This window comes from Coccomyxa subellipsoidea, assembly GCF_000258705.1.
Source record: "Coccomyxa subellipsoidea C-169, whole genome shotgun sequence".
Classification (NCBI taxonomy): domain Eukaryota; kingdom Viridiplantae; phylum Chlorophyta; class Trebouxiophyceae; family Coccomyxaceae; genus Coccomyxa; species Coccomyxa subellipsoidea.
Window position 1 is genome coordinate 1,886,046 of NW_005178033.1, and position 24,197 is coordinate 1,910,242.

The following is a 24,197-nucleotide window of genomic DNA, read 5'->3' on the forward strand; positions in this document are numbered from 1 at the left end:
GTGGAGGACTCACCTTTCCCACAGCAGGGGGATGCACAGGAACTGTGACACCATACCAGTGTGCCTCAGAGGTGCAAAATGGACTGCTTGGCGGCCCAGGCATGTGAGAAGCTGCTGTGCTGGGCTCCCTGCCATGGCTGCATTGCTGGCTGATGCCTGGGGGCCGGCTGGCTTCAATGCCTTTCCTGTCCCTGGCTGTGCGGGAAGTGGTGCAGCTGCAAATATAGTGCTGCTTAATCTGTGGGACAGGGGAGCCAGGTGCTCCAGCACTGTGCATGCTGCCTTAGCAGCTGCTTCTGTGCTGCCCAGAGGCAGCCAAGTCCGCTCATCTGCACAGCAGCACAAGCATCAGCACTGCCAAATCACTCTGTCAACAATTACAGTTCACTAACATGCACTTCCAGTTCATAAGCATGCACAAGTCATGGTGGGCAGATGTCAATGCCACAGTTGCACAAAAATGGAAGCATTGTACCTGTCAGCAGTTCGATTGTTGAGATGGCCGTATTGACCACATCGGATGCATTGCTTGGCGCAGACCGGCGATGCCCATCATGGAGCACAGCCTGAAGCTCGCCGCTGTGGGATACCAGGGCTTGCGCACACATAAAGGCCAGCTGCTTTGCTCGCAGGAGGAGGATGTAGCTACTGAGCTCTGTCCCGTCCACATCACAGCAGAGAGCATGTCCTGCAGAAAGGCAGGACACAGTCTCACATACTCGGCGGTAATGAGCCTCAAGGTGCAACAGAGCTGGGCTCGCACGGAAGGTCAAGAATGTCCAGGAAAAGAGACAGCCAACAAATCGCTGTTCTCACCACTGGGATCCTTGCTGGCCACAAGGCGTTTGCAGGCCACAACAAGCATTTCCACATCTGCAGGACTTTCCGGTTGGCAGAAGAAGCAGAGATCACGATACAGGGGCGAGGACAGCAGACCTGCTTCCCTGCATGCACAGCTTTGCACCTCAGCACGCTGTAAGCATGCATGTGAAGGATCACACTGTGAGCACCTGCAAAATTACATATATGGTAAAGGTATATACCTGTCTGCGATTTCTGCGCCTATGCCATACTTTTGAAGCCAGAAGCTCCGGGCAGCTTCCCGAAGCTTTCTGGCTGCATGCCGGCCTCGCCAAAAGGCCTGACCAGCGAATGAAAGTCAGCAACATCTATATTAGAGCATAAAATGATGACGTGCTCTTACAAATCTCCATTGTTTATCTGTATGCAGCGAAGGAACCTGAATCTGAAGGGCACTCTTCTGTTCCAACTTTTGTTGCTGCCTGCGCTTCCTCTCTAAACGAGTCCTCTCCAGCACCTGAACATAAGATGGAAACGTGGATTCCAATACACGGCACCGGGAATAGACACGGAGAGCATCTGTTGGTGCCATCACCGTACCCAACCAATAAGCACCAGGGAAAGTATGATAAAAGTGAGGAAACCCGTGCAATTTCATACTACCATATCCCAGGAAGTAGCTACAAATTTCCATAGCATGCTTTGCAAGAAAAGAAGGAAACGGGTGCTCTTCTTATGTCTTCCGAGTATTACTATATTTCACATCAAGGTATTTGTGGAGCACAGGAAGTGGCTTTGAAATGGCCTGTGCAAACGTACTTGCTCTCTTGATTCTTCCACTCGGCTTCTGCCGCGGAGATCCACTTTCGGCTTCGATGAAACCTGTCCATCAAAGCTTCGGAACATAGCTCTGTGACCTTGTGTGATGATGATATCACAGGTCTACGGAGCTCAAAGTAAGCCAAATATTACTTGCAGTATGCATTTTTTCCTTTTGTTCAGGCAGAGCGCGAATACGTGATTGAATACACAGACATCGTATTATATCGAACACAATGTGGCGATCCTAAATATGTTTCTTTTGTTTGCTGCTGTCTAACATTCTAAAAACACTTGGATAAACGTGACTTGCATTATTCTGATAAGAAACCTGAGTTCCAATGGAATTCAACACTTTCGCATGACAAGGAAGGAAACGAGAGAGGCTAGAAGCCAGATTTGGCATGACGGGCTGGCAATCAGAAGAGCGCCTGGAACATCTGATGATCCAATTCCTATGCTTCAAGAGCTGGAATATCAGGATCTGTTCAATATAGGTCAAGTATGCCCTTGACAACCATGTCCGAGCTGGCGATTCAGGGGCCTTTGACCATTCAGCCAGCATAAGAGCCAGGCATTGATATACCTTGTGGGAAATCTCGATGTCAGCATTAAAAGTTGTGGGGAATTTGTGTGGCATCATTGCTCCAAAACATGCGTTGCATGGACTCCTGGGATCATTGTCTTGAAAGGGTAACAGCATCATCAAGATGACGATCCGTTTGCGGAAAGAAATCCAGATATTTAAGGAGGTTTATCAACACAGTAGATTTGGGGATCATGTACAGGAGGCAAGTCCTGCACACCCTTCTGATGGAGGCACCTTTGAAACAAATTTTCGCAATTCAGTGGCACAACTTGGAGTACAGCACCGGTGTCCTCTGGCTAACCGTGCAAATCAGCTTGCTACCGTGTTAAAATCTTGCTTATCAATTGCAGGTGCACTTTGAGCAGCCCATATGCCTGACGGGCATCAAGGTTGGTGCGGCGCCTGGCACTGGGGGTGGCCCTGCAGGCCGCCCATACATCAACCTCTTCGCGCTTGATCTGACAACTCAGTCAGCCGCTCGCTTTGTACTGCTCACCCAGCACTGCACCCTGCCTGACAAAGACACCAAGGCAGTGCGCCTGGATGTACGTCTCTGTCTGCCATACTCCCATGTCTCCCTTATTTTGCTTGTGCATTCTCACGATATATTCTTGCATTGGCTCGCACCCTCATGCAAGGTGCTGGATGGCGCAGGCGATTATCACAACCACTGTGGTGCTGCGTGGCCAATTTCAGACTCTGCCGGTCGCCCTGTACGGCTGGAAATTAGCTCTGGACAATGGCCAGGGTCCAAGCATTGAAAGTGCTGTCTACTCTGCCAACTTTCTGCCTCCAACTCCTGCCCCCCGGGCTTTTGCAGGTGTGAGCGCGAACCCTCTTTATCTCTTGGCAACCTTTGAGGATCTGGCAATGCTGGTACCCACAGGCTTGACATTGAGACCTGTTTCTGGAATAACGGCAGGCCAGCCCTTTGCTGCGGAGCTGCCCAAGTATGCGCTGGAGGCTCTGCGGCCTCTGCTGGAGATCTGGGATCGCGCTGCAGCGTCAGAGCGCCGCCTGCGGGACGAGACGCTGACCAAAGAGCAGCTGCAAGCCGTGAGCAGTCCCCTCACTCGAGCACATCATTTGAGATTGCCATTTCTCCTGATAATGTCAAGGAGCAATGTGTTGGTTGAGAAATCGAGTATCATGTTCTGTGCCGGGCCCGATAGGTGGAGGCGGCTGCAGACCGCATGTGCGCAGCATTACCAAATGCGGGCGCCCCTTCCACCAGCCCTAGCCTGCTCTACTCGCACTTTGGCTCGGCGCTGACCAATGGGCTCGGGCCGAGCGGAGAAGGGGCTGCGGCGGCCCCGGCCCCGGCCCCCGCCATATCAGAGCAGGTGGCGGACATGGCAGCCGGCTGGTCCCAGCTGCTGGCATCTGGACCGGGCTCGGGCTCTATTGCAGCGTTCGGCATGGCAGGAATAGCCGCATCCGTCCTTGTTGCCGCATGCCCCAGGTGCGGCATGGACCCCACAAGGAAATATTCACTCTCCTGTGCACTTTTGAAGGCCTCCCAGCAGCTGCAGGCACGTATCATGCCCAAGAGGGTGGTTTCGAGCTTCCTGCTGGATTGATTGGCACTAGAAGCATGCATTGAAGTGGAGGAATCGCGTGCAGGTATGCTGCGCGGTTCCTGGCCGTGAATGGGGCGGGCGCACTGACGGCAGCGCTGGCGCTGGCGCGGCCGCCGGTGTCGGTGATCCGCTACGCAATAGCCGCGCTGGAGGCGGTCACGCGCGCGTGCGGCCCTGCCGGCTGCGAAGTCGCGCTGGGCTGGTGGGCTCCGCCCCTGCCCCAGCTGGACTGCCCGCAAGCGCCCAGTCCTGGCCACGCTGATGGCCGGGCACTCCAGGATGCTGCCGAGGTGCGCCTCTCCGGCAGCATGTCTCTCATCCAATTGGCCTTGCATTGTTCCTGTTTGCAGTAGGGAATGACGGACGGCCTGATGATCTGAGACAGTTATTGACACCTCATACGACATTTACCAGTCGGTGATGGGATGTCCTGGAATGCTGCGCAGCTGGCTGAGCCAGAGATGAAGCTTGAGCAGGGGTATGGGAGGGAAGGGGAAGCGCAAGCAGGCTTCCTGGTCAAGGAAGAGCCGGACGTGGAGGGCACCACCCCAAGGGGCGAGGATGTAAGACTCCCTGCGTCGACATTTGATGCGCAGGAGGACTATGACATGCTTGAAGATGGAGATGCTCAAGCAGACGCCAATGCAGACGAGGACCTGTACAAAGACTATCAGCTCAACCATGGAGGTGACAATTTCTTGCAAAGCACATGACTTGGCGTGTTGCAGATTAACTCACGCAATTGCGATGCTGCCGAGGGTGATGATTTTTGTCATGTCACGTAATGTTTTATGTCATGAGGTATGAGGTGTCTGCTTTGAACCAGTAGCTGAGTTGGGAACCACTGGTGCTGACATTGGAGCAGGTGGCCAGGGGGAGGGATATGAGGGTGGTGAAACCGCTGGAGAAGGGGGCGGCGCAGATGAGGCTGAGGCCCATCAGGAGGACGATGACCTGTATGCTGACATCGTGCCAGGACTGGCGCAAGTTGATGGGGTACGTGCTTGCGCTGGTTGTAGTCTGTACACACTCTGCAGATTGTAGATTCAAGGTTTCCTAGCAAGCCTGGTTGGAAGAGGCAACTCTTGAGTTGAGCGGCTCATATGCGACCAGGAGTGGGATGACAGCGATGAGGACGTTGCTGGAGACACGGGCGCAAATGGAGGCCAGAACAACGCAGATGAACAGTGGGGCTCTGACGCACAGCCGAGGTGAGCAAACAAGCAGGCATCATGCCCAGTGTAATCTGCAGGTTGCTGGCTTCTCAACCAAATGGCTGGCCTCCAAGTTTTTTGGATGCGCCTGTTCTTCGGCAGGCATCAGGCATTCATGTCATTGAGGTTGAATTGACGTGGTACTGGCTGGGGGGTTCAGATGGGAGGGCGAGGAAGCTGCTCATGCAGATGCGGACCATCGCTGGAATCCTGCCATTAAGGGGTTAGCGCCGCAGGCCGCTGCTGACGACGGTGTGTGATGCTTTCTGAAGCCTGAATCCTGCTTGGAAAGCACAGATTAGAAGACAATCCCGTGACGTGATGCAGCGACAAGGAGGAAGAAGGCAGCTCCTTGCACCTCCTTTGGCACAGTTTCATGGCACGGCTGCTGACTTGCAAGAGTAATGACATGCAGATAACATGCTGGACAAGATGCTGGCGGACACTCCAGACCACTTCTCTGAGGAAGAGGAGCCGCAGCTGGATGCAGGTGCACGATCCGCAGAAAACGGGGGCCATGACAAACACACCAGCACCTCAGACAGGTGCGGGATGTGTCCAGGTTGACAGCTACTGGGAAGGACTTTATCATGCCATCTTCTGCAGAAAGGGTTGTTGAAGAGATGGAAGGCTGTCATCTGCATGCATGAATGTTGTTCTCTGTGGGGATTCCAGGGGGAACAGCAGGGATGAGGGGAACTCAAAACGCAAGCACGAGCCGGTGAGGTGGGAACCAGGGCAGGAGGGCGGCGCTCGGAAGAAGAGCAAAAGTGATCAGGACAAGGACGATCGCCACAAGGACAGGTGACAGTGGTGCCCAGTTCAAAATTCATGTGCACTCCATGTCAGAATGATACGGCGTGTGTTGACAATTGCTGTATGTTGAGCAGGAAATCCCATGACAGAGAAGGGGGCCACAAGGAGAAGAAGCGCAAACACAAGGAGAAGGACAAGGACAGGGACAGGGAGAAAGATAAGGAGAAGGACAGAGAAAAGGACAGAGACAGGGACATTGGGAAGGACAGAAGCAGGGACAAGGAGAGGACCAAGGCATTAGAAGCAGATGGCGACAGGGACAGGAAAGAAAAGCAGCGCGAGAGGGACAGCAGGCGGGAGAAGGACAGGGAGAAAGACAGGGAGAAAGAGAGGCAGAGAGAGCGCGAGAAGGAGAAGGTCAGGGACAGAGAAAGAGCCGCTGAGAAGAGCCACAGGTCAGAGCGCGAAAAGGAGTCCAGACGAAGTGTGGAAGCCCTGAAGAGCAGGGACCAGGAGCAGGCTCAGCGCTCCAAAGAGGCTCCTCGAGACCGGTGGGCCTCTTCACCGGTCTGACATGCTGATATCACCCACATGTGCAATGTCCATTTACTTTTCGGTGGCAACTATGGGCTTCACAGTACTGAACACTGGCTTCTTGCGGGATGCCCCATAAGTTTCTGAGCATCCATTGGCGCACAGGAGGGACCGCTCTCGTGAGGATGATCAAAGGGATCGCAGAAGTGCCAGGCCAGATGCTGTGGACACAGCTCGCAGGACCAGTGACAGCAGGGCACGCAGTAGGCCTGGGCGGGAAGAGAGCAGGCCCAGCAGAGAGCCCCAGCCAGCCCCTGCAAAGGCAAGAGGCAGGGAGGAGACAAGGCGGGCTGAGCCAATCAAGGAAGACCCAAGCAGGTGAGTTTCCCGACCATACACTTTATCCGCAGAAACATGCGCAAAGTAATGGGCAGGCATCCTCATTGAAAGCGGTATCTCATGAAGGGGACGCTGTGCTACAGGCAACACAGGAGCAGAGACGCCCCGGTGCCTGCGGGTGCCAGGACGCGCCCTGATATCAGGGAACCCCGCACGAAGCGGAGCCGCTCTAGGGAGCCGTGGCACGACTCCATCAAGCCTGACCCCGACACGGATATTGCCCAGGAAAATGTGCGCCGCCCCTCTCCCGCGTCCATGTCTAGTTGCCCTGATCTGATGCCCTCAAAACACTGGAGATTTTCTCTTTTAACACACAGTGGGATTGATGAGCAGTGGGTTGTAGTTGACAGAGCGACGTATCTTCCCAAAGACATTCTTGACATTTTCACAGCATCTTCTTAAGCTAAGGGTGCGGTGGGTCTGGTGCAGGCGATGGAGAGGGCGGCTGAGGCGGCGCGGCAGGAGGAAGCTGACAGCGAGGCGCGCACGGCGGCGGCCGCGCAGGCGCAGGCGCGGGAGTTTGAGCGAGAGAGGGAACGCGCGGCGGAGCGCATGGAAAGAGAACGCCGCGAATTTGGCGGCTGCTACTCCGCCGTGCTGGAGGCCATCCTGCAGCCGCTGCCTAAACAGGTGGCGCCTGCATCTGTTGTGTTGCAAGATTGTGGAGAGTGTTGGGCAAGAATCACTTTCTATAGAACTGTCCTGGCTTTCCTGCTGACTACTGTGAATGTGAATGCAAATGCGAGGCCTGTCTCTTACACATCCCTGCTGTACATGCTGTCCTAGGGTGCCCCTCCTAGAGGTCACATAGTTACTAACGACCAGAGGAGTGCGCAAATGCCAGGTTGCCCTGAATGAGAGTGTGTTGGCTGCTGCTGCAGGTGGCTGCTGCAGGCGCCCAGCTGCTGGCACGCTTGAGGGTGGTGGAGGCTGTTGCAAAGTTTCAGGCGGCGGGCGAGGCGCTGGCCCGCATGCATGCCAGCGGCTCCGCCCCTGACACGCAAGCCGCCCAGGTGGCCATTGCGGAGACGGCCAGTACCCTGACAGCCGTGGCGCACGCCCTGGCATCCTCGGGCATAGCGGCAGAACGGCCTATACTGCCCGTGGTGTCTGGTCTGCAAGGACAAGGTGTGCACGCGGAATCTCCTATTTGTGATTCCCGGAATGTCTGGGAAGATGTCCCTATCTGAATCAATTCATGGCACAACTGACCGTCTAGAGCTATGCTGGTGGTCCTTTCCCTCCTGTATATACTTGATTGAGAGCTGCCTGCGATGGACAGATGTGGTGAAGAGCTTGGGCGCCACCCCGGAGCCGGACACAGTGGCGCTTTCTACGCTGGCGGCTCGCAGAGCGCTTGCTCTGGTGGCCGCCGTGATGCATGTGCCTGCGGTGCATGCCACCCTGCTCGAGCAGCAGGGCCTGCTGCAACCGCCCACCACACCCGCTGTCATCATGGTAGAATACCCCAACCTGTATTACCTCCTGGTCGCCCTCTGTTGCATTCCTTTGTGATAACAGATGTGGCCGCCAGATGTATTAGAAATAAATTCTTATCTGTATGTGAGCAACCCATTTCTTGTAAATAGGACATTGCTTGACAAGTGTGGGCATCTGCGCAGGCGCACCTGTCAAAGCCGCTGCTGCAGGCGGTGCGGCGGCTGCTGGCGGTGCTGCTGAGCTGTGCCGGGGGCCTGGACCTGCTGCTGCGAAACCCCATCCCCACAGGAGCCCTGCTCAAAGCCCTCGACCCGGCCAGCGACCCCTACGGGCCGCCCCTCCCCCAAGACCTGGAGCCTGCTAGGTGGGCTATTTTTGCTGTGCTGTGCGGTTGCCTCTTTGCAACCTTTATCCTGGGTGTATGCCTGCATGCTACCCCTTCTCATAATGGACCTATGAGGCGCAGACTTCCCAGGTATGAAATCTTCTGTATGAGCAAGGTACCCATGCAAATAATTGATTAAAACCTAGCATACTGAGCCCGATCACAATAGAGATGACGAAGGAGCTGGTGCACATGTGGCAGGGGTTCGAGCGAGCACCTGGCGGCGACGCTGCGCGCCAGCATGGCGGCTGCACAGGCGGCGCTCGCGCTGGTGGAGGCCCCGGGCCTGCACTCCGCTGCGGCCGCGGACGCCGCGCGTGCACTGGCCGAGCTGCTCAATTGGGAGGCCGGCCGCGCCGCCGCCGTCTGCGCAATCGCCAACGTCCCTGGCGCCCTCAGCCGCCTGCTGGACCTTGTCCGGGTGCGCATCGCTTCTTTGGTGCTGTCCAACAGCTGCAATTGCTGTGCAATCTTCAATGTTGCATGCTGGCTATTACAAGCTGGGTGGCTCCTCCTGCAAGTTCTGAATCAAGAAAATTCGCATGGTGTTAGGTCTTGATCAAGCCTTTAACGCTTGTAATAGCTTGAGGATCACTGGGCTGGTGAGCTTCTGTTCTATGATATTTACGTGCTTTCTTGCTGTTGCATCAGGACCCAGTGCATCCGCACGCGGGCAGAGAGGGCCAGAAGGCTGCGGCGGCCGTGCAGTGGCGTGCGGGGGCGCTGTACGGTGCAGCGCTGCTGCAGGAGCTGGTGCAGCACAGCCACTGCGATGCCCTGCGCACATGGGCCACCGCTGCACCCGCCGTGCAGGCTGCCGTCTCGGACGCACTCTCGGCCGTGGAGATACCCTCTGACAATGGTGCGGCGCTCTATTACGTGCCACTAAATTTTGGCTAATATGACCACAACTTTACAAAACCAGCTGGCAAGTTGAACAATTTTTGCATTGTAGAGTAATGTCATACTGGCTGTATGGAAACGATCCCCAAGGGAATTGTATCGTGGTGCAGATGATTTGAAGAAGCAGAGAGTGGCGCGCATGCTGGTGGATGTGAGGGGCCGTGTAGAGGCCATGATGCTGCTGCGCGACAAGGGCATCGGCGCCCTCATCACCTGCCTCGACGGCATCCTGCCGCCCCTTGTCGCAGCTGGTGAGACATGACATACCCTCGTGTTGCAGTTGCACCCGCCTTGCTCTGAGCCCATTATTCAATGAGTCCCTGCTCCATCATGGAAGATGCGTGTCCTCCTTGCTCCTCTTTGCAGTGGGGCAATGGGCCAGTCTTCTGTAGTTTTGCATTGAGAAGTGGCTTCTCAAAGAAAGTTGGAGAGATGCAGAGTGCTGCCTTGTTTGGATGCAGCTCCTGATGTGGCCAAGGACAAGGACAGGAATGCGAAGAAGGTGCCGAAGCACGTGGAGCTGAGGGCGGCGATCGCGCTGCTGCACGATGCTGACAAGAGCGGCAAGGCCCAGACTGCGCTGCAGCTTCTGCACGCCGTCATCTCTGCCAGTGGAGGAGCCCACATCGGCCTGGCCGCCGCAGACGCCGCCGGGATCAAGGTGGGAGACCCACCTGGACTTTCCCCTGTTTAGGAACATTGGGCACAATGTACCCGACGTGCCAGATTATCAGCTTCTCCATTCAGCTGATTATCTGTATTCGAGTACTTGTATCTTTCATTGTGCATGCGGTGAATGCCTGTGTAGCTTGTCCGCAGACAAATCTTGCCTACAAGTTGAAAGAACAGGTGATTATATAGTAAAATTACCCCCGGCTGGCGAAATGCAATGAGAACTTGCATGCTGTGTGCGCAGGTCATGGATCGGGCGCTGCGCTCGTGCACGGCAATGATGAAGGCCAGCAGCGCGGACGACGCCGGCGCGGCCTTTGCCGGAGACGCCCTGGACGACCTGGAGGTTGCCAGCAACAGGCTGCGCGCTGCGGCCCTGCTGGCTGCGGCTGCCAAGGCAGTGAACGCGCTGCTGCAGAGGCTGTGTGATGCAAGCGTGGACTTCAACAGCAGCGCCCTGCTGGAGGCCCTGCTGGCTGCGCACGCCACATGCACCCTGTCCACGGAGAGCCTGGCCGCCACGATTGGCCACCTGTCCTACCCCGCCTCAACGCCAATCCTGCAGGTGTGCTAAAAGCTCCTTTCACCTGCACTGAACAGATGCCCATGGTTGTGCGCTTCCAATCATGCTACCTTGAGTGTTTGCTGGTGCAGAAGAGTGCCTTGTCTTAGGGCTGTTTCTCCTGGCAGCTGGGCGGCAAGTTGAAGTACAAGGATATTGCACTGTTCAGGCGAGGCAAGCGCTGGCAGCGTCCCTCAAGTGCTGGATCGCGAACAGCAGCTGGACGCCCGAGCTCATGCCGACCATCTTCACGGCGCGTGCCTCCGCCAGCGGCGATCCACCCCTCGTCAATGCCCAGGTCGGACACCTTCACATCGATTCTTCTTTCCTTGCTGCACATTACCAAGACAGCTCCCACGTCCTTCTGGAGGCCTGCTTGCCTTGCTGCACATCACTGAATAAATTGCCACGTCCTGCTTCTCAAGGCCTGTCGTGAGATAAATGCTGCTGGGTGCAGGCGCCGCAGGAGATGCTGACATCAGCATGCATGCTGGCGGACATATTCCCGGCGGAGTGGCCGCCGGCCGGCGCGGCGCGGCAGGGCGGCGGCTGCCACCTGCCGCCGGCGCACATGCGCTACCGGGCGGCCCTCGCGCGCTCTTTTGAGCCGTCGGCCGCCTCACTGCGCCGGCTGCTGACGACCGCGGCGGGGAGCGAGGCAGTGCTGTTCCGCGCGGCGCTTGTGCGGCTGTGCGCGCGCGCATCCGGCCTCGGCGGCGGCATGGGCATGTTCGTGGTGGGGCCCCTGATGGAGGAGCTGGCCGAGGCCGCGCAGCCCTCCAAGCAGGTCTTTGATGCGCGCCGCTGCCTCGAAGTTCTCGTGCCCTTGGCCTACCGGCCCGCCATCAAGGTCTGTCGCGTTCGTTTTACTCACACTGTCAGGAGGCTCACGCCTGCTAATCACTGAACTATCTTCAGTTGCTAAACAATTCACGGTGCGGCTTTGACAATAGTCTGGGGAGGGCAGAGCCGGCACTGGTCTCTTTGCCTCTTTTCATGCCAATTAGCACCCTTCCACACACATGCCCAAACGACAATAGAAGGCAGCTCTGTCCATTTCGAACATCACTTACAGCCTCGCAGCAGTGGAATGAGCATGTATGTGGCACACAGGCTGCGCTGCTGGACGCGGGGTGCGCGGCGGCGCTGGGCCAGCTGCTGGCTCGGCTGTTGCCGGCTGCGGCGGACCCAGCAAAGGCGGCGGAGGCGAGCGCGCTGACGACCATGGCGCTGGAAATTTTGACCGTGCTGTGCAACACCGACGTCTGCCTGGACCCCTCCCTCAGCGCCGAGCGGCGCGCCACCGATGAGTGTGTCGGCACCAGCGAGGTGCGCCTCCCTTGCCTGACTGGTGGAACTGTGTTTAGAGGCCTCATTCTGTTTATCTCGAGCAGCGCACACAATGTACCCATTCATGCATGCACTCCTGACTTGAAGATTATACCAGGAAGAATGCAAGACATACAAGGCTGTGTAAGCGCCAAGTATGGGGGAGGGCTGCCTCACTGTCACATAAGCGTGCATCGACGTCACAGATCCGGTCTTGGAGAATAGGAAGTGTCCATTGTGTGAGAAGGACGTGGTGCCTGCGCAGGCCGGCAGCGTGGTTGCAATCTTGCTAGCGGGCCTGGTGCGCCTGGGAGGCAATGCGTTCATAGCCAAGCGGCTGGTGGCAGCGCTGGCGACGCAGGCGCCCGGCCGCGCCGCCCTGCGCACGGCCGCCACGCGCTGGCAGGCCCAGGCGACCGGCGCCTCCACCACCGGCGAAGCTGCGCTGCAGTGGGCTGTCTCACGCCTGCGCCAGCAGGGTGCTTGCTCATTCCTTTGTTGCTCCCACACTCACCCTGTTGAATTAAACGACTAATTGTTGGGAATGTTTAGGCGTTTGAACCTTGAGTGTAGCCGTTGAAGGCTGGACGTGGGTCTGAGTTAGGCATTTTTTTTTCCGTACTATTCAACACGTGGTGTAGATCTTGGTCCTTGGGCCTGAGAATGGGTATGTGTACACAGGGCAAGATGGGGCGGAGGCGAGCATGCGGCAGGTGTGCACGGAGGTGGGCGCAGTATTGCAGACGGTGGCCACCACTGAAGAGGACGAGGACACCGAGTGGCCCAGCCCCGCCAGCGCCCCCATCCGCTTTGCAGCCGCTGTGCAAGCCGCCCTCAACACCGGCCTGCCGCCGGCAAGCAGGTCAGGCTCTGTCTGCCTGCTGTCCCTGAACTCCTACAGAATGAACAACGCCACTTGCATGTTACGCTGTGAGCAATGAGCATGCCATCAAGCACTACAGCTCGGAAAGTAGGTAAGTTGCTTGTCTCCTCCTTCTAGCCCAAGGATTGGCTGCGCAGTGAGGACGAGCTGGCAGAGACGTCCAGCCCGGAGGCTCTGGTATACGATGCGGCCACGCGCATGTTCTGGCGCAATGTCAATGCGCGCGCGGCCGGCACGACCATCAACAAGCTGGGTCGCAAGCCCACGCGCTACGATATCCCCGAAAGCGTCCCTGTAGCCGCCGTCACAGCTCGACTGACCCAGGTGCACATCATGCATTTCGCTCCTGCTGGCTGCAAGAGCTTTCACCATTTCAGTATCTTCATAAGAGAGCGTGCAAGCTGGTGATTGACAGCGTGTTACTGATGATGCGCCTGCTCCACTTTCTTCCGCCGAGCAGGGTCTGACGCGTGCGAAGCATCCGCGCGACGCCAAGATGGCGGCAGGGGGGCCGGATGCCTCCCCATCGGCAGCCAAGGCGGCGCAGCAGCCGCCGGCGAAACCGGCGGCTGCCCATGCGCCTGCCCAGCCGGCAAAGACGCCCCTGGCGGCCATGCCCGGCGCCGACCTGCCGCCGGTGATCGCACCGCCGGGCCGCACGCGCAACAATGCGCGCGCCCGCAGCCAGACCGGCTCCCTGTCGCGTCCCACCTCCATTCACGTGGACGACTTCCAGCGCAACGGCGGTGCCGACGCTGGCCGGCCGGGCGGCCTCACCACGCCCCGCGGCAGCGGCAGCGGCGGGGGCTTCTCCTTGCAGGGGTCCGGACGGCACGGCGGCAGGAGCGGCGGTGGAGGCGGCGGCGGCGGCGGCCCGAGCCTTGCGCAGCTGCTCTCTGACCCGGCCGTTGTTGCGGTATGTTGCGTTGATCTTGGAGCTTTTCACTGTCGCAAAAGGCATGTGGGATTAGTTGTGGCTCTCTTTTGATGCGGTTTATGTTGCTAGAGCAGCTGCAGCAGGAGGTCTAACGGAGCGTGTTGTCGGTCTGTTGCAGAGCCTGAACAACCCGGCGAAGATGCAGCAGCTGCTGGAGCAGTACCCCATTCTGATGCAAGCCTTGCAGTCCGGCACAATATGAGCGCACAGCGTGATGAGACTGAAAGAAGGTTCTTGATGATCATCAAGGCTCATTGATTGCCAGAGGCAGTTACGAGTAATAGAAAGGCTGATCGATATGGCATATCTGCTGGGAATTTCTCACTCAAGAGCAAGGCGAAAGATTCATTGCAAGGGTGCATATGGAGCGCGAAGGATTATTGGGCAGCATATCCTTGTCTAAGCATTGTGGATTGCTTCAATGGGCGGGGAGCATGATTCCAAGCTGGCCCACATCCTATGGAGTTGCAGCGGGTGTTGAGACTGCGCTGTAAGAAATGTCAAGGCATAAGCTCAGGGCAAGACGTGATTGGCGGTCATCTGAGACCTTTAAATTCTTCATGTGCTATGGTCCGAGCCTAGGCAGAGGGTCATTGTTGAAGGGAGCTGATCTGAGACGCCCTCTCACGTGTCAACGTTGCTCTGTGTGTATTGCTTGTGTGGCTGTTGTGTGTCAATTGTTGTTTGCCTGACATGTGATTGAGTAATTGTGGCAAGAGATATAGAGGTGTTGCGGTCTCACATGATTGAGAAAGGAAGCACCTGCCAGGTGATACGTCCACCTGCTGTGTTGAAGGGCGGATTGCACCACATTGTCGCTGCAACCCAGGGCACAGATACTCTGAGTGCCTGGGCTGTGGCGAGTATCTGATCTGAGCGGAACTAGATTGGGTGTGCACGAGCACTGCGCGCGGTCACTGCCTAGGCAGCACTGATGCTTGCCGGCTATGTGCCATACGAATATAGAGCACAAGAATCAAGGCAGCCGCACAGAGCCTGCACTTTGTGTGGGGCAGTTGCTTCTGGTGCTGCTTCTCTAGCAAGCAGCACCACTCCCTCCTGAAGAATGTGCATTTGAATTCCTACTTATTTGCGCACGCTTTCTGGCAAGGTCGCTCTCCATTGGCAACGTTCGGCTATGTTTTCTGCCCTGCTTGCCCAGCAATTTCTCCGGCCAGATTGCAGATTCTGTTTTTGTATAGTCATTTGTTGCTAAGTATTGGACTTGGGGCTTGCCACATTGCTCAGGTTGGGCCTGTGGGTTGACTATCATGCTGCCTTGGCATGGGAGCCATTTCAGGATGCCCTACTTGCATGAAGTTTTCTATTCCTCGTTGTGATGACGGTACTATTTCTTTTTCCTTTTGCGAGTACTGGCAGATTTCACTGTGATATGCCGATGGTGAGTAGCTGGCTAAGGTGGTAAGAGGCAGTTTGAGGCTGCCACTGCAGTGGGGCCAAGGGTTGTTTGTGCAAGCTGCGCGCATGACATGCGCATGCACATTGATCTGGGGCGCAGTTTTGCTCGGCCAGCAGCCTGAACTGGCCTGGTTGCCATCAGTTCCTATTCTACCCAGTGCTCCTCCGGACGATCAGGTTGGCAAGAGCCCTGGGCCCCCGGGGGTGCAGCAAGTCTAGACTTCAGCTGAATCGGAGTCAGATCTGAGTCCATAATGATCATGCTCATGGAAGTCCAATCAGACCGGCCTAGGCTCAGCTGTGGTGCGTGTACCCCTGTTACTGTACAGTGGCTGTTTTATGTGATCCGGTATGTTTCTGCCATAGTGCTCTTGGACTCTGCATTGGAAGGGACTCCTTGTCAAGTGCTGACTCCGCGGTGCGTGACCCACGTGTACTACAAGAGCGCTTTGGAGCCACCGAATGCTGGCTTTCGTAAGGCTACCTCGAATGGAGAAAAAGTTGAAATAAAACAATCGTAGCTTGTGAGAAGCGTGAAACATTGGACACTGCGCCCTGGCATTGCTGACGGTGCCTCGGTACGACACAACAGATCGCTTTGTTGTGGTCAAGTTTCTTTGCTGGTTGGTTAATCATCAGCTTTGAGGTAGCAGATGCAATTGAATGTAAACAACTTGTTGCAAAAGGGCAGAACAATGTTTGGTCGTGTTTCAACGCCGACGAACAACGCAAGTCGGGGCTCAAGGCAGAGGCTCTCAGACTGTTTCACAAGCACATCGCAAAAAACCAATGCCCCAAGTTGGAGATCTCTGAATGTACTGAAACCTCTTCGCAATCAAAGTCCATCGAGCAATGGCGCTGTGCAACAGCATACCCGTGAGCTAGGGCAGGAGCCAACAACGCAAGGAAGAGGTGAACACCAGCTGATTTCGAGGCAGACGCCCAAGGGGTATCAATACACAGAGCAAGCGTACCTCACGGCACGCACCAGGCGTGTGGCTCAGCACTTCCCCACCGCCTTGGGCCTTGATGACTTTCTCAATCGCCTTGAGATTGCTCTGTTCGCCTATGGATTTACAGGGGAGAACTGCATTGGTACGCTCGATACGTCCTTCGTTTACAGATCACATGCACCACATTTGCGAGCAGAAAGGAAAATCCTCCCAGGGCTTTGCAGATACTGAGTGTTCCTATGCCTTGCCTATGGACAGCCATGTCCAACATGTGCCGCGACGAGATCAGCGCCACATTGAAGCAGAAGCTGGACGGCGTTTTTGGCTCCTCCTTCAACACCAATGGGCTTGGGGGTGTGCTCACCTGCGGTGTCACAGGAGTGAAGGCTGGCCTCTCACACTCACCCGTCTCTGAGGTGGGGCCCTCCATCCTGCTTGAAAACGCTGCATGGCACCTGCCATGCATAGCACTTGGCTTCGTTGTGGCGCGGATGATCCTGTGCAACAATGTGGGACTCTGGTGTTGATGCAGGGCAGCGGGAAGGAGAGGTATGTGTTCATGAGCTTCCCGCACATCAGCGTGAATGCGGTGGGCACGGTGGGGGCCATCAGCCGGCCGGGGCGGCCGGGGCAGTCGTGCGCGTGCGGCGCCCTCAACGGCGCCCTCACGGACCTCAAGGCCACCGGCCTCGCGGCCAACTGCAGGAAGCCTGGAGGTGCGTCCCTATCACACTGCACACCTTCCTTGACTGCTTTCCCAGCCGCCTGTTTAAAGGCCACTCCATCTTTCCTAGGTTAGCTGCTGCTCCTTGAGCATGCAGCAGGCGCCAAGATCTGCAATCTGGATGCCTGCCACTCTACTGGCCACTCTACTGCAAGCAGTATTTCAGGTGATCTGAGGCTTTCTAGTGCGATACTCTTTTGACTTTGTAGAGGAGCTGGGCTGAGGGTGGGGAAATGTGCTGGCGCAGAGCACGATGCGATGGACCCGGAGTTCTCCATCCTGAAGCAGCGCCTGGCGCGCCGCATGCGCTATGAGGGCATGACTGACGAGGACATCCAGGCCATGGACCTCGTGCAGATCACCAAGGCACGCACACCCTCCTACCCTCTTGGTGTCCTTGACACTTTCCGAAGATTACTTCTGCCGTTAGTTTGGTTTTTTGGGCACACAGCTTGCCGTGTTCACAGTGCTGGGCAGAGTGTGGTTCTGTGGGTTGAGCTTTGACACCTGGTAGTGTTGTGTCATGTGCTGCACAAGCGGGTATGGGTGTAGGTGAGACCTCTAATATAAGATGACGCTTCGCAACAATGCAAGCAACAGCAAAGATGAGTTCTGAGTTCTACCAGATTAGCTATATAGTGCCCCTTCAGGCGAGTGTCAACTTATGGGAGTGTTGCCTGATGGTAGCGTTTGTAAATTGGCCTAGAATAACACTGGTTTCCACGGTAAGATGTTGTTATAGTAATGGCGGTTGGGCTCCACAGTTGGGGTACTCCCGCCGCTTAGTCATGGGTAAAGGTTCAGTCCAATCAACAGTCCACCGTGACCGTTACATGGCCATGTAAGAGCCATGTGAAGCTGGCGCAGATAGCGGAGAGGACGATCCACGACGACATGGAGTATCTGATAAAGCACACGGTGGATCCGCGCAAGGCCGACTACGCTGTCATCAGCGGCATCCAGATCCACTCCTGGGGCGAGCAATTCGACGACGCCGCGCCAAATCTGGAGTACATCGCGCCCTGCTCCGTCTACTGCGTCGTGGCGGGCGAGCGCACCTACCTGGACCTTTTCACCATCCCCGGCCTCACCCCTCGCCAGATCAGCGTCCTATCAGCCTCCGCCTCCCCTACCGACCGCACCAAGCCCGTCGACCCCGACGAGGTATGGCATCATCCCCAGTCCCTGTTTGCACCCGCAGACTGATAGGAAGTCTTTGCCCCCAGTGGAGTGGAGGCCCTGTGCGAAATCGCAGCTGGTTTTTGCATAGCATTCATATTTTGCTGGCAAGGCCGGTATAAGTACTGAGCACCGTGCCCATGGTTGCTTGGGTCTTGCTTGGATCTGGCAAGTCAGACAAGGGGCAAGATTGTGTGGCAGCTTTTGTACAGATTGCCTTGCACTGCAAATATTACAGCTGGACTCTGAGCAGGAGAACTCAGCAAGAGGATGTCAGCTGGCCCCAGTGCTTAGAAGGAGGAATAAGGATCTTGGAGCTGATGACTGATGTGCACGTGTGATCAGGTGTGCAACGTGGCGGGCAATGCTACGACGGTGCGGACGGCTGAGCCGCCGTACTCGTACAACAATCGGGAGAGCCGGCGGGCGGCGCGGCAGCGGGCGGCCATGTTTGCGCAGCTCATCGATGACACCGACCTGGACGTTGTTCTGGCGTCCGCCTGGCCCGGCGGCTGGCAGTCGCGCATCAAGGCTGGCTCCAACAGGGTGAGCCTGCAGCTCTGCCCCACTGTGAGAGGGTAGTGCTGTCAACATACACAAAGCGAATGACATATTCCGTCTTGAGGCCTGTCATGCCTGCATCAGTGCTACGCGCTGCTCCTGCCAGAGGCAAAGCATGTCTGCACACAAGCTACAGGTAGAGGCTGCTACATATAGTACGCATTGATGGACCCGCCATATACAAGCAGGACCTAGTACCGAGAGCGTGTGCTCAATCACAATCATTGGAGGCAGCGAAGATGCGCTTTCTGGGAAGGTCAACTATGTTGCTTTCATGGTGCCGGCATGGGCAAGGTCAATTCTGTGCAGTGCATCTTGTGAGCTTTGTTGCTTGATCTGTGTGCAGCTGGAGAGCGACAACAGCTGCACGATAGACGAGAGCTACAATGAAGACAGCAAGAAGCCCTAAACACAAGCATCTGAGGCGTGTCAACTTGTACTCAAAGTGGCACCGTGGTCTGCAGCGCCTTCTTGTAATTAGACTCACAGACAATATTGCATTCTTTTGCATGTTTCTGCATGCCCAGTTTTGCGTTCTTGTCAGTATATGTATTTAGCTGTGGTAAGCACACTGGCATAGTCAGCTCTGTTGATTATTCCAGTGTCACACAAGTAAGCAGCGCCGTGCAACATTGATATATTGCTCTGGGCTTTGATCCTACGTTTGAAGGTTGAGTTTATGTATCAGTCAAGGTGATGAAGGGTGGGGGCTTCAAGCCTCCTCAAGCTTCAAAATTTGCACAAGGTCTTCAAGATGTTGTAAGATGATGACAAGTTGTGATTGGAAAGAGGGATGGACCTAATTTGGTCTTTTGCAATGTGCATCTGATGCCTAGGCCTCCGATCTCAATCGCCACCCCAGTGAGTTACATAATGCATAATGCACCGTGCGGCACAGTGCTAGAGCGGCATCTGCCGCACTTCATGCTTTTAAATGGGACTTCAATAGACCCGCAGGCTCCCGCGGCAGAACTGCGGGGTGGATTTGGCACCTGGCGTCAGTGTGAGGTGACATGCAACCTGGTAGAGGGCCATGCGCGGCCGATGGCGCAGAGCAAGCCCGGCCCTGGCCTTGGCGGCCCGCGGCGCCGGGCCGGCCTGCAGCCTGCACAGAGCACAATTTTGTTTTAAAAGCAGAGCATGCATGCGCAAATGCGTGCATGAATGTTGCTCGACAAGTCCGGATGAATCTCTGGGTGGCACAAGTGACAACAAATAGCAAAGTGCAAACGTTCGACTTTCCCGTTGGCCCCAATTGTGCACACTTTGGGAGATAATAGAGGAGATGACGAAAAGGGACGCCCCAGGAGAACGCCCCCACAGCGTGAGCGGCCGAGTCAAACTCATCGGTGCTCAGCTGGCAAAAACACCGTGAGTAGGTGCTGATCTGAGCAAAGGTAGTTCCTACGAAAGTTGCGGCAGTGTTGGCGTGTGATAAGGTCACGATCGTTAGGCAAGGTGAGAACACTTTCTCCTCCACTTGTAAGTCATCAACGTGACTAGGTACGTAGGGGGCGGCTGCTTATCTCTATGCAATTTCCTATTGTTACCGATAGCAATTATTGAAGCTTAATTGCAAGGCTTACAATCGCTGCAACTAGCTGTGAAGAGCGTATTGGGTGTGATCTGGCATCTGGCATGTCGGTCGTGCTCGTCACGACGTGATCCTGCTTTCGTGCTCGTCTGACCGTGTCACAAATGACGTGTTCTTAAAAATGTCAACAATCGTATGATTCTTTCCCCATCATTAGCCGCATCTAGCTGAGGTATTGAGTTTTGCTGAGGTGCAGGTCTGGAAGTGCCCATGGCAGCATATTATCTGCTGCTGGTGGCTGCAGCCCTGTCTGTGCTGTCATCGACTGAGGCCGGTTGCTACCGTGGCCGTCCCAAGCCCGTCATCCCTCCTGAGCTGTACCACTGGAACGATGAGCCAACCACGCTGTTGGCAGCGAGGCACCTTCCTCGCAGATTTGACTGGTCTGATGTGGATGGGCAAAACCTGATTGTGTCCTCCTGGGGCCAGCATCAGCCCATCTACTGCGGGAGCTGCTGGGTGCATGGCACTCTCTCCATGGTAAGACATGCTTCTGAAGTCACATTTCATTTAGGGGTTTGGACAGCAATTCCTACATTGTCTCACTTGCCATGGTATTTGTGTGTAGGTTCAGGACCGGCTAAAAATCAGCAAGAAGGGGAAGGGCCCAGATGTGATGCTGGGACGGCAGTCACTGCTGAACTGCGCAGCATATGAGGGCATGGGAGCAGGCTGCGATGGTGGCGACCCCATAGATGTCTTCCGCTACATGGCCAAGTTTGGGCTTCCTGACGAGAGCTGCAACACGTACGCACTCAACATCTTGTGCTGATGCCGCAGCATGCATGTGTTGTTCCGCTGTGATAGTTCCCAATGCCGGAAGTAGTAGTAACTCAAAAGTGTCTGAACCGTTTTTGCAGGTACAGCGCCACGGATCACACCAAGTTTGACCAGTCCCTGAAGCACTGTCCGCTCGGGGCTGTCTGTCGGAATTGCATGCCGCTGAATGATACCGCAGACACCTGCTGGGCTGTCAAGTCCCCCATCCTGTACAAGGTCAAGAGCTGGGGCAAGATCGAAACTGCCCACAAGTCTGAGCAGGTGCGTGTCTCTGCACGAGCGCGCAAGGAAATATCTTTTGCTTTCATCACGCCTTGGTGCTCTAGGCCGCTTTCATCAATCGCATTTTCTGTAGAGTTGCCAGGCCCATGTGCTTCTTTCATTGACCAGGCACTCCTACTATGATCTCCTACTCCTTACTTTGTATCCAGCATTTTTCGGCATTGTCGCGATGGCTTCTGTTCTCATATTTGACAGGAGTCTGCGATGATGTCAGAGATCTACCAGCGGGGCCCCATTGTGTGCTCAATCTCCACGCCCGAAGATTTCACATACGGATACCGCGGCGGCATTTACAAGGACCCCCTCAACTACACCAGGGAGACTGTTGACCACAATGTGGAGGTGTGCACTCCTTATCTCTCCTTCTCTTTGCCCAACTCCTGGCGCCACACTGCTAACCTTCTACTTCAGGAAAAAAGCAACTGAGCACCCACCTTGGGGTTGCAGGCTCTCAAGCTATATGTGTCTGTAAGGCAGGTTGGCTCAAAAGAAAGCTGATCCCTCTGCAGGTGACCGGCTGGGGTGAGGAGCACGGCGTGCCGTTCTGGATTGTGCGCAACTCGTGGGGCACCTTCTGGGGCGAGATGGGCTTCTTCCGCATCGAGCGCGGCATCAATTCCCTCTTCCTGGAGGACAGCGACTGCTGGTGCGCCCTCATGTGCCAGATCGCCCCGCCCAATTCTTGTTGTCACTGCTCTAGTGAGGCCTAGCCTTGCAGGGACAATGCATGTGAGGCCGAGACCTGCCTTCTTCAACCCTAAGGCGCGGATGCTGCGGATGCCGTCAGCGCCCTATTGCTGTCCTGCACAAATGTCGTTGCATTGCCATCCTGTGTTCATGTCTTCGAGGAGCTCTGCGTTGATGATGGGACAGCAGGCATTAGTCTGCATGACGGGTGCTGTACCATTTTTATTGTTAGGCAAGCAGAGTTTGAAAGACACTGGTGGTGCAGGTATGCCGAGCCGGAGCATGAGATGGAGGATGAGGTGGAGGATGGCGAGCTGGTGGGCAGCATGTATGGCGTGCTCGACGCCAAGAGCGAGCAGGGCAGCGAGCGTGAGAGCACCACAGCCGCGCCCAGCAAGCTGGAGAGGGCGCTGGACAAGGTCCGCCTGGAGATCCAGAAGCAGCTGAAGCTGGCAGACAACACGGCGGTGCAGGTAGCTGCGGCGGAGGCTGCGGACGCGCTGCAGAAGATTGGCGCGACGCTGAGCGGGCTCAAGGCGTCCACCGCTGACCAAGCCGCTTCGTAGGCTGGCTTGTGGCTCCGGACAGGAGTATTGCTTGATCTGTTCTGATACCTGTTTCATGAATGATGACATGCGCACGATGCAAGTGCCTGTGGGTACTGGGTTTGATTACAAAATGATCTTCCCTTGAATCAACCTACTTATCTACTATACTAGTTGACTCGAAGCTGCAATCTTGACTTTCTCGATTACAGAAGGCCAGAACAACAATTTCCTTTATTTTATGGTGACATTCATGAAGGCAGCATCTTTCATTAAGTTTTTGCCTCAAAAATTTGCAATCTCCGTTTGTGTGAGGGAGGAAATTATGAGGGCTTGATGCCTCGTGTAATACAATGCACGGCAGCAACTCCCGCCATATAGTCGCCAGATTGCTGGGCGTATGGCGTCCCAACTGCAGCAAGTATTGCCTCCTCTGCTTTGCTCGCATTCCCCATGGACTCATGGTAAAGGCCCACATACTGCAATCAAGCCAGATGTCTAGTGAGACAGGAATCAATCAACACAATGTTCCGAGAGCAGGGAGTCTTAGGTAAGCGGCATTGTACGTTCAAAGAATGAGCCTGGATAGTGAAACGCACCAGATGCGCATAGAAACTGTCATGACTGCCTCTGGCTGGGTCTACAGCTTTCAGAATGCTGTCTGGATCACTACCATCCTGGAAGGCTGTGTATGCTGCTCGCATGACTGGCCTCGGATCCTCTCCGACCTGCAATAAAAATTCATTTGTGCTCTTTGTTTCACATGTGCTGATCAACAGTTGGGAAGTTGCTGGTCCAAATTCAGCACGCGCGTGCCTTCAAGAATTTCTGTCTTGCCGTCTCTGGCCCTGAAAGGCACGCCTCAGCCAGAAACGCCCATATGGCCTCCTCTGTGTCATTGGGATTCACCGCCACATCATCCCTGAACTGTTGACTAGCCTCTTCATACTGCCCTGCACACCAACAAGGACAACTTCTTGGACACAAACAGCTATAGCACATATGATAGACATTATGGTACTTGCTGGGTGTCAGACGGTGTTGGAGCTGGCGGTAACACCTTCCTAATTAGAATGGGAATTGAGGGCACCTGCCTGCATAAAAGAGGCTAAGGCCCCGCTGCCACAGGTATGGCCGTATGTCAGGGTCCAACTCAAGGGCGCTGTTGAAGTCCTGGAGGGAACCCTCAACATCTGCCCGGCGAAATTTGTCCATACCAGCCTGATCAAGGCGCAGAAAAAAACTATTACTTGTTGATAAAGACAGTGGTGGCATTCCATGCTCATTAAGCATCAAGCATCAGGCATGCATGCATGTCACCTGCACAAGCCGGGAGGCTTGTCTTGCTGGTGACTGTCGGCCAAGCACTCCCATCACAACAAGTGGTGCTGCTGTGGACAATAGCACTGAGCGCCTGCATGCCCCATATCCGTTGATGACTGCCATAGGGCTTGAAAAATTTGACATGGACAAGTCACCAGGCAAATTTGTATGGTGATCACTTAGGTACCTGGGGATATTTTTGGATCTAAGGCAGAAAGTCGTCTCATGACATGCTTTATCAGGATTTATTCGATTGATGGTATTGATTGAGGGTCTTCTGAGTATCGCACAGACATGATTCTGCACGCAGATCGTCGGCATGTGAATGTGATCGTTTCCACGAAACC

At 55.6% G+C, this 24,197-nt stretch overlaps 5 protein-coding genes across 5 annotated transcripts; 3 read left to right on the forward strand and 2 right to left on the reverse strand.

Annotated features, from left to right (window-relative positions):
* Positions 1-133: 133 nt before the first annotated feature.
* COCSUDRAFT_56177 (hypothetical protein) lies at positions 134-14,005 on the forward strand (the record flags this gene model as incomplete). The annotated part of the gene is made up of 33 exons (XM_005646990.1): positions 134-258; positions 539-740; positions 2,560-2,754; positions 2,864-3,029; positions 3,132-3,265; positions 3,382-3,671; positions 3,833-4,079; positions 4,236-4,476; positions 4,655-4,785; positions 4,903-5,000; positions 5,164-5,255; positions 5,419-5,548; positions 5,679-5,807; positions 5,894-6,310; positions 6,459-6,671; positions 6,776-6,923; positions 7,122-7,322; positions 7,574-7,805; positions 7,975-8,180; positions 8,315-8,496; positions 8,719-8,938; positions 9,169-9,379; positions 9,531-9,671; positions 9,882-10,081; positions 10,337-10,657; positions 10,824-10,952; positions 11,112-11,504; positions 11,768-11,983; positions 12,249-12,462; positions 12,665-12,845; positions 13,004-13,190; positions 13,327-13,782; positions 13,922-14,005. 33 exons carry the CDS (start codon positions 134-136, stop codon positions 14,003-14,005), a joined length of 6,732 nt encoding a protein of 2,243 aa, XP_005647047.1.
* A 1,912-nt stretch (positions 14,006-15,917) lies between these two features.
* COCSUDRAFT_16853 (hypothetical protein) lies at positions 15,918-18,105 on the forward strand (the record flags this gene model as incomplete). Its single annotated transcript, XM_005646991.1, has 5 exons — positions 15,918-16,317; positions 16,434-16,591; positions 16,708-16,891; positions 17,147-17,250; positions 17,758-18,105. The coding sequence occupies 5 exons, from the start codon at positions 15,918-15,920 to the stop codon at positions 18,103-18,105; spliced, it is 1,194 nt and encodes a 397-aa protein (XP_005647048.1).
* Positions 18,106-19,581: 1,476 nt separating this feature from the next.
* COCSUDRAFT_56179 (hypothetical protein) lies at positions 19,582-19,986 on the reverse strand (the record flags this gene model as incomplete). Its single annotated transcript, XM_005646992.1, has 2 exons — positions 19,582-19,744; positions 19,961-19,986. 2 exons carry the CDS (start codon positions 19,984-19,986, stop codon positions 19,582-19,584), a joined length of 189 nt encoding a protein of 62 aa, XP_005647049.1.
* Positions 19,987-20,443: 457 nt separating this feature from the next.
* Positions 20,444-22,889, forward strand: COCSUDRAFT_47921 (cysteine proteinase; the record flags this gene model as incomplete). Its single annotated transcript, XM_005646993.1, has 6 exons — positions 20,444-20,713; positions 20,802-20,980; positions 21,094-21,274; positions 21,491-21,637; positions 21,805-21,941; positions 22,248-22,889. 6 exons carry the CDS (start codon positions 20,444-20,446, stop codon positions 22,546-22,548), a joined length of 1,215 nt encoding a protein of 404 aa, XP_005647050.1. The 3' UTR covers positions 22,549-22,889.
* Positions 22,851-23,802, reverse strand: COCSUDRAFT_16560 (hypothetical protein; the record flags this gene model as incomplete). Its single annotated transcript, XM_005646994.1, has 4 exons — positions 22,851-23,006; positions 23,127-23,277; positions 23,336-23,500; positions 23,618-23,802. The coding sequence occupies 4 exons, from the start codon at positions 23,800-23,802 to the stop codon at positions 22,851-22,853; spliced, it is 657 nt and encodes a 218-aa protein (XP_005647051.1).
* Between the last annotated feature and the right edge of the window lie 395 nt (positions 23,803-24,197).